This window comes from Malania oleifera, chromosome 2 (genome assembly GCF_029873635.1).
Source record: "Malania oleifera isolate guangnan ecotype guangnan chromosome 2, ASM2987363v1, whole genome shotgun sequence".
NCBI classification, from domain to species: domain Eukaryota; kingdom Viridiplantae; phylum Streptophyta; class Magnoliopsida; order Santalales; family Ximeniaceae; genus Malania; species Malania oleifera.
Genome location: NC_080418.1, coordinates 7,976,741 through 7,986,285, shown reverse-complemented (window position 1 = coordinate 7,986,285; position 9,545 = coordinate 7,976,741). Strand labels below are relative to the sequence as shown.

The following is a 9,545-nucleotide window of genomic DNA, read 5'->3' as shown; positions in this document are numbered from 1 at the left end:
TCGACGATTCGAAGCTACCACGATACTCTTGGCGGAGTTCTCTACGCATCTACCGGAGCGGATCGTCCGGAAATCGGAGTTGGAAATCATCCCAAATTCAGGGTAAGGTCTTTTAGTCTCCTTTTGGTCTTGCGGTAGTTATAGGAAATGATACAGACAGAATACTGATGTTTAGTTTTGAAAAATATTGGTTTCAAGGTGTTTTATAGGAGGCCCTGCGGGTATCGGGGTAGAGTACAGTAGGGGTTTTTCAGAGATAAGGTAAGGGATGTTATGCTAGGAAATTTCTAAATATTATGCAGTGTATTTATTTATGAAAATTATGTACTCAAGTATGGTGTGGCTTGAGAATATGTATGTAGTATGAGAGTATGTTTTATGAATTGTAGTTTCATGATTTTATGTATTTCAGTGCTATCATTATGTGAATTACAGTACCATGATTTTACGGATTTTAACACCATGATTATACGAATTACAGATACAGTATTATGATTACGTAGTTCCAGTATTATGATTTACAGAGTTTAAAGCATGCCATGTTTTCTATTACCATAACATTCAAAGTATACAGACAGAGCATTTACAGAATATATAGACAGTTATACAGAGATAGCATCGAGATGCACCAGTTATAGTATGTACAGATCAGAAAGATAGCGTTATGGTAATTTTGAAAACATAATGAAAACAGTGAAAGAGTATATATATATATATATATGAATATGTATATTGTATCAAACCCTGTTGGACCATATAGTTTACAGAGCACGGTACCGTAGCTACATGCAGTATATAGTTTACAGAGTGCAACCGCCTATTCAGATAGGCTGTAGGTCGATCGTATAGTGCCCTTGACGTGGACAGGCTCCCCATCAGATATGGGTACAGGTGGGCAGATCGACTAAGGGAGTATAGTGATTTACCTGGTCGGCCAGCCAGTGTAGATCCCGCCTATGGGCCGCACAACCCTGTCATGAGGGGTTATATCATAACATACAGATATCCACAAGGGAATGTTTACAGTTATTATTATGTATATTCTGATTTACAGAGACAAGGGAATTACTTATGTATGTTAGAAGTATTTTGAATAGTAACTTAAATACAGATGTGTTAAATGACATGAAAATGGTAATGAATATTATGATTTGTACTGTATTTATAGATCTAGATATACATGATTATATGGAAACGGATTTTTATGATATGATGACTCATTTGCCATACACTAGTAATAGCATATATCATCTTACTGAGCGTTGGCTCATCCTAGTGTTGAAACCTTTTTTAGGTGATCCAGGTAGGCGAGCAGATCAGGCTCGTAGGTAGAGGGGCGTCTGTAGTGCCCTGACAGCAAAGTGAGTACAGCGGAGGGTTTTTGTATTTGCCTAGCTAGCTGAGGGCAATTTTGGGGATTTAGTAACACATGTATATATTCTTTTGGGAAACATGATAGCACTCTGGTATTGTACAGTATAATTTATCATTATGTATGGGAATGTTTATTTATATAATGTTTCTCGCTGCTTAGGATAATGTTATGGTATCAGAGTATGATAATTATTATAGTGGGAAAAAAATCATGTTAATTAAGCAGGTCATTACACGTTCGCCAGCAAATCACATAGCACAGTCCATACGCTAGCAAATCACATAGCTCGGCCCATACGCTGGCAATTCACATAGCTCAGCCCGTACGCTGGCAAATCACATAGCTCGGCCCGTAAGTCGGCAAATCACATAGCCTAGCCCGTACGCTGGAAAATCACATAGCTCGGCCCGTATGCCGGCAAATCTCATCCATATAGCACGGCTCGTACGCTCGCAAATTATATATATATATATATATATAAATATCTTGGCCCGTATGCCAGTTTTTCATCATAAAAATTCATATCATCCACATTCCCAAAAAACAGTATTTCAAAACATTTTATACTCATGCCACACAACAGATTTTCCACATATTCAACATACGATCATTTTCACAGTATTTTTTAAATATAAAACATATATATATAAACATATACGTTTTCCATAAATCAAATGATAAATATATATATATATATATATAAAAGCATTTTCTCAAAAACAGAAACTAACTTAGTTTATCCCCTTACCTGATTCCTGAACAGCCCTTAAGAAACTCTTCCCTGCACCCACAGGGCTTCCAAATCAATACCCTGAAAATGAAATTCACCAGAACTAAAGTTCAGTATTTTTGTTCGTACAACATTTTCTATAACTATCACTAAGTCAAATTAGGCTTAAAAGTCTTACCTCAACTTAGGATGATTCCCAACGTTTCCAATCAACACCCCTGGAAACGGAAACTTTCAGTATTAAACTTTAATATTTTAACGCGTACAACACTTCTCTCAACTGTCACAAATCCAAAAATTGAGTATAAAGCCTTACCTTAGATTTGGGATGGTTTCCTCCTTGCTTTCACCGATGATCCGCTCCAGCAAATTCAGAGAGAACTCCGCCAGGAGCGTCGTGGTGACTTCGGATCATCGATCCGGCATAAAAATAGCCCAAAAACGAGGAGAGAGAGAGAGAACTGAAGGGGAGAGAGAGAGGGAGTTAGCTTCTTAAAGAAGCTTTAAAAATCCGGATTTCCATATATATAAAATAGGGGATTTCGTCAACAAGCCCGTTCTTTGACGACGAGCCCCTGTATTTGTCGACAAAATTCAGGCTGCCTCAGAACCCATCTCGGTATTTTCTCGTCGACGAAGCCCTGTGTTCGTCAACAAATTCTCTTAAGCCTTCGTCGACGAAGTCCTGCTAATTCCTTTTTCCGTTTTCCCTCCCAAAGTTCAATGTTGTCGACAAAGTCGATGGCTTCCTTCTGTTTTTGGTTTCCATTTCCCTTTCTTTATTATTTAAATTTCATTTTAAATTCGGGTCGTTACATTAAACTTCCAGTAGGGTGGATAAAACTTAATTGTGATGGAAGTTGTAGGGGCAATCCAGGATTGCCATGGCATGGTAAAAGCGATTTTTTCAAGTTATTTCAAAAATGGTACGAATAATAGTGCGGAATTAAAAGTAATCAGGGAAGAAATTCGTTTGTGTAAATGTTTGCATTATGTTAATGTGATTATTGAAAGTGACTCGCGAATTGTAGTTGATTGGCTTCGGAAAGGTTGATGTATTTTGTGGTATCTTTGGGAATTTTGGGAGTAACTCGTGGTAGAATTAAAAGAAGTGAATGTCATGGTGATGCATTAGTATAGGGAAGGCAATAGTGCAACTGATTTTCTTGCTAAAGAAGGAGAAATGCGAAACAATGTAATCTACGAAGAACAACATCTTCTATCACGTTATCTGAAAGGTTATTTCTGTTAGATAGGTAGGGTCTTGTTTCCGTTAGTCGTTAGTTCATCTCTAGAGTTTCGTTTGGTGTATTTCATTTTGTTTTTTATTTTTTTCATGTTTTTATCTCCTTTGTTAGTTATGTTTTAATTTTGTTTGTCCTAATTTGGTTGGTTGGTTTTAACTTGTAATCACAGTATTCCTCCGCCAAAAGTGAGGTTTATTAATAAATAAATGGAGGTGCCACCCTCTTTTAGTAAAAAAAAAAAAAAAAGGTTTACATTAAGTTTGCTAGAGGTGAGCATGTTAAAACGTGATATACATTGTTGGTGCATAACCTAATAACTTAAGATTTTAAGTAAAGTAGTAATTTAACATGATATTAGAGCTAATTATTAGGAGGTTCTGGGTTCTAATCTCGTTGCTCGCATTTATTCTGTAATATTTAAATTGTGATCCCTATAATTAGTGATATTTATCATATATTTATCTTTCCATATGCTGTTGGACTGTATGTGCGAAGAAGTGTTAAAATTTGATATACATTGTTGACCTACAACTTAACAATTTAAATTTTTAGGTAAAGTAGTAATCTAATAGAACATTTGGTCAATGCGATTAATTCAATTAATTAACTGAAAAATTTTGATTAAAGAATCTTGTTAACTAAATCAAATCAAAATTTTATATTAACCGAACACAAAGCACTAAATTTCGATTAAATTAGTTAATTGACTTAATATTTAATTGGAAAGTGAAGTACACCTCTTCTAGAAGGGAGTGGGGGAAGCATCGTTTCTCTTCTCCAACGCTCTTCCACTAAACACAACCATTGTAAAGAGAAGCGATGTGAAGTGAGGGGGCGGTGGTTGGCTTGCAAGTTGCAGCTCCTCCGTGCAGGATCCCCTACACTCGGTTTTGCGCCGAAAATCTACATCGGCCACGTGGATCTAGCTCATTGGTTGAGCGCCATGGCTTATTGGCACCTTGCGTCCTGGACAACATTTTGCACAATGCACAGCTTGTCTCGACCACTGTCTGTCTCCCACGCGTGCCAATCAAGATTCTTTAACCCACACCTACAAGAGTTTAATTGCACTTTTGGCCACTCAAATTTTTAAATTTCCAATTTTTACCATGTAAATCTCTTTTTAATTAAATGAGACCCCTCATTACAAATTTGGCCATTTTTACTTTTTAAATTATTGCAGTATTAGTTCAATTAGGGATACAATTGCAATAATTTATCATATGCATTGTACATTAACTATATTTAATAAAAAAATCTAATAATTAAAATTAAAAACATAATTTTGTTTGATGAATTTCCAATCGAAGGTGTGAGAGTCCACACATTAAGTTGCACTTGCTCAGGATTTTTTTTTGTGGTATGGACTGTTATTTTGACAGCTATTGACTGATTAAAGATCTAACTACTAAACAGAAATATATATAAAGTATTTTTAGTATACTTTAATATCGAATTCATACTAAAATTGATTCATATATATATATATATATTACATATTTCAACTTTGACAATAAATATTGTAAGTTAACTTTTACTATAAAACTTGACTACTATTAAAGTCATCAATCAACTAAGTTTAAGTATAATCATTCAACTACGATTTACTGATTTCGCTATCATATTATAAAAACCAAACAAATAATACGCCTGGGGCACTCACTTATCACAATCATACTCTATTTCAATACACTACGCTCAAAAAAGTCAAAAAAAATTATGGGAAAAAAACAAAATGGCTTTCTTTTTAATAATATAACGCCTAGAATGTATTGTCATTTCCTTCTTTAATAGTTAAAAATAAATAAAAAAGCACTAGATGCATTTTTTTTTGTTATAAATTTTGATATGCTTTCTAAAAATTAAATTTGTAGTCTTATTACATGCATTTTAAATTCTATTTTTTTTAATTATTGCACTTTAAAATTTTTCACAAAAGAATTAAAGAGATAGCACCATGTTTGTGGCCTATAATTTTTTCATTTTAATTTCAATGAATGATTTTTATTATTATTATTATTATTTTTTGGCCAATTTAGATCTTACAAAAGTTAAGTAAAAAGATACTTGGCAATATTCATGTATTTGTTTTGAAAATAAAAAAAAGAACATAATGTTAACTTTAAAAAAAAAAAAGAAACTCATGAGCTCCTTTGATTTCTCATTATTGATAATTGAAGGCATTACAGAAATCTTTACATAGTAAATGACTAAACAATACAAGTTATATAGTGCGTCAACTAATTCAAATATTTTTTTGTAGTTAAAAAAAATAAAACCAAAACATTAACAATGTCCAAGGAGGATATAAACATTCTCAAAAAAGACAAATAGTCTTCATTTCGGGTAAGATCTATATCTAATAACTTTCGCAATATCTTTTGCATTTGAAGTAACTTGAAATTCCTTTCATCCGAAAAGGAGACCTTCTCTAATGGTCTAGTGAAGCCAAAGGCGAGATATTAATAAGGTCAGTAATTTTTACGGAATACAATTGAGGAGAATTCCTGCTATAACTTCCTTGTAAAAGAACACTAAACTATGTTGCATCATATAGGCATTCTCTCCCCTGTCCCAACCAAAAGAAAAAAAAAAAAAAAAAGGCTGGGGGGAGAAAAAAAATTAGAGTTTAGCTTTAAGACATTTAAGATAGTTTGAACTACTTCACCAAAAAAGTTTTTAAAAAAGGAAAATAAAGAACTTTGAAGTACTTAAAAATTGGAAATTTGATTTGAAGTATGACAAGTGTCCACTGCTGATTGGCAAACTCTCTATTCAGATGGCAATGCATTTTTTTTTGGAGGAGCAGAGGGTGTTTATTAGACTCCATTATAATAAGAGGGAACTTTTTCATGGGTTTGCAGTATCCACAAACACCATTTCATCCAATCACAGTCTTCCACCTTCATCGCCTCCCCTGTTTTTCTCTCTCCTCCTCTGCCCTGTAGATCTCTCTCTCCCCCCAAGGATTTCAGCTGATTAAGTTTTAGATTCACCCGTTGAAGCTCGCTTTCTTGCTTTTCGGCACAGGGTCTTTTACTGGGTACTTAAACTTTTTCTTTCTTCTTAGCTTCTCTGGCCTACAGAAGGCAGCAGAGAGAAGGGGAGAAAACCGCAAAATCCCCATTTATTCGCTGCTCCAATTTCCTCAGAAGTCTGTCTGTCGTTTATGATTTCACACCTGGGTTCCATTTTTAGCTTTCTCTGTTCCGTCTTCTGCCATGAATTCTAAGTGCTCTCGCTAATTGGGTTATCGAGAAAAAGGCTGAAGTTGCAGTAACAACTGCTGATTCTCACTCATGAGCTTTTCTCTCTCAAGATTCCAGATAATTTCTGCTTCATCTCCTTGCAAATTTTTCTGGGTCCGCGTTCTTTTTTCATGGTTCCAGATCTCTGGGACTCGAGGGTTTTACCAGAGAGCAGCTAGATTTTTTTTCTCTCTCTAATTTCTCATTTGGGGAGATTTCTTTGATTTTTGGGGAAGTGGGTCTTTTCTAGATTCCTCATGGCATGCCCATATACCCAAAAAGAGGGGATTCTCCTATTCGGATTCCCTGGAAATGCTTCTTGATTTAACCCTCCACCTCCTGTATTCCCACTTGGGTTCTTCCTCTCTAGCTCTGTATCTTCTGTGTTTTACCAAATTCAAAACACTGAACTCTTATCTTTCATAAGAAGAGACCTAATAATCAGACCAAGAAATCTTTAGTTCTTCCAAGCCCCGAGGCTTGGGTTCCTTAAATTTTGCGTGTTGAGTCTCTGATGAAGTTGGGGATGGAAATTCTCTCGCCCTCCTTTGTCTCAAACCCCAGCTACATGCTTGAAGAGAGCAAGAGCACAAAATGGACAATAGCAGAGAACAAAATGTTTGAGAATGCTCTTGCAGTGTTCGATAAGGACACGCCGGATCGGTGGCACAAGGTGGCGGCAATGGTGCCGGGGAAGACTGTGGGAGATGTGATCAGGCAGTACAAGGTATTGGAAGATGATGTTAGTAATATAGAAGCAGGGCTGGTGCCGATTCCTAGTTATAGTGCTTCCCCCTTCACATTAGAGCTTGTGAACAATAATGGCTTTGAGGGTTTAAAACATGGCTATGGACCTTGTGGGAAGAGGTCTTCTTCAACAAGGCCTGATCAGGAAAGGAAGAAAGGAGTTCCATGGACAGAAGATGAGCATAGGTGTGTTATTAACTTTTTTTTTTTTTTTGGTTATCCTCTATGAGTTCATGTTTCCTCTTAATTTAGCTGCTTGTTTATGGTAAAAATTCAAATGCCCGGATGTGGGATTGAACTATATTGCTTGGACTTGGATCAGTTTTGGCAAAGATTATTGGAAAGCGTTTTCTAAGCGTTTTCTAAGTTGAGCAACATCTGATAGATTCTTCTGATGTTGTAACCCATGGATATGATTTCTAGAGATTAGTCCAAAACTGAAAACTGCAAGAACTGTTTTTATTATGATTCATAGATAAGCTTGTTCAGCTGGATAGGCAATTCAATTCGCTGGTTCACCAGTGTGATCAATAGGCAGTTGGAGTACTCTAGTTTTCCATGATGAGTGAGTTCATTGTTCATTCTTTTTCTGTTTTGTTTTTTTGTTTTCCCTTTCCTTTGACATGGGTTTGGATGACTTCGCTGCAGGCTGTTTCTGATGGGTCTGAAGAAATATGGCAAAGGAGACTGGAGAAACATCTCTCGCAACTTTGTGATCACGAGAACGCCAACTCAAGTGGCTAGCCATGCACAGAAGTACTTCATCCGGCAGCTTTCAGGAGGGAAGGATAAGAGGAGAGCCAGCATCCACGATATCACCACGGTCAATCTCCCCGAAACTCGAACTAGTTCCCCAGACAATAAAAGATCTAGCACTTCACCGGAGCAGCCCACTGCGCTTCCTCAACAGCCAAATTCAGTTGCCATGCCCAGGACTACTTCGCTTCAGTGGAATCAGCCCACCAGTGGAGCTGCCATCGCTTTCAACCCGACACATGGAAATATGTTCATGTCTCCCCCATATGGGATAAACTCATTTGAACTCAAAATGCAGGGGCAGAACCTGCACAGAGGTTCTGTTCATCAGTCTTACATAGAGCCTCAAAGCATGGTTTTCCAGTTGCAATCTGCACAGCATTACCCGCACGTATGAGAAGGCAGCCATTAGGACTTCTCGAAACCCCACATCTTTCGTGTTGGTTCGGTAGAGTCGCAGTGTCCTTTTTGTGGGTTTTATGTGAATATGTTATTCAGGACTCCGATTTAATCCCTAGTATATGAGCTCTTGAGGAGGATAGGATCCTGCTTTGCATATTCTGAAATCTGAAATGAGAAGGGGATATCAACTACTAGACTTTGGGGTTTCTTTGTAATTAAGATCTTAGTGTTTCTATAGGAGTTGAGAGGATTTCATCTGTTCTTCTTGTAGTTTATACTTGGCAGCCCATCTTTGATACCTCAAGAACTCTTCTTCCTGGAAGTCAAACCGAAATTAGAAATGCAGAAGAATGATTGTCCATCAGTTATGGAAATCCAACTTTGCATGGAGGATCTTTTGCAGGCATTGGCTAGATAAGCTTCTTCAATCATGAGCTAAAAAACTTAAACCTGTTCTGTTGCCATATTGTTCAGTGATATATTTGTGAAACATCAGCCGTAATGTTTGATATTGAGTATGCATTTTCTTGCAATCTTTTTCCCGATAGTTGCTCAACTCACATGGTATGAATGTCATCATAGTCTATGGTTTGAACCGAGACAAAATTTCAAAAGCGCCGCAGCAATTCATGAAACTTAAAACCAAGAGCAATGATACACTAAAAAGTTCACGAGGGTCCTATGAAGGGATAGTCAAATTTTTACTACAGAAATCAATGCCTGTGGTTTACACCTGAGATTAAACTTGAACAAGGAAGACATGTCATTGGATGCTCGTTTCAATTTGGGATTCCATGGATTTTGATTGCTAACCCCAAATGGCCAAGTTGGCTCGGCTATAGTAGAGGCTGAGTCTACATTCCACTAAATGAAGCATCACATGCTACAATGTTCAATGCCTACTCCTTCCTCTTTTGTAACTTTCCTCTTTATGAGATCTTTCTCGTTGGTCTTTATGGAAAAGAAGAAGATTCCCCATAGATGTACCAGTTAGTGATTGAAATAGGGGCATGCACAAAGCAAAGTTAAAAAGATTTATG

At 36.6% G+C, this 9,545-nt stretch overlaps 1 protein-coding gene across 1 annotated transcript; it reads left to right on the top strand.

Annotated features, from left to right (window-relative positions):
* The first annotated feature begins 6,198 nt into the window (after positions 1–6,198).
* LOC131147717 (transcription factor DIVARICATA-like) lies at positions 6,199–9,038 on the top strand. The gene is made up of 2 exons (XM_058097249.1): positions 6,199–7,533; positions 7,996–9,038. Exons 1-2 carry the CDS (start codon positions 7,115–7,117, stop codon positions 8,498–8,500), a joined length of 924 nt encoding a protein of 307 aa, XP_057953232.1. The 5' UTR covers positions 6,199–7,114; the 3' UTR covers positions 8,501–9,038.
* Positions 9,039–9,545: the final 507 nt, after the last annotated feature.

What these genes read in the sequence shown, in the direction of transcription:
- LOC131147717 (XM_058097249.1), top strand. Translation starts at nt 7,115, where the DNA reads ATGAAGTTGGGGATGGAAATTCTCTCGCCCTCCTTTGTCTCAAACCCC. An exon ending in TGGACAGAAGATGAGCATAG is followed by an intron (nt 7,534 to 7,995) that starts GTGTGTTATTAA and finishes ACTTCGCTGCAG; the next exon opens with GCTGTTTCTGATGGGTCTGA.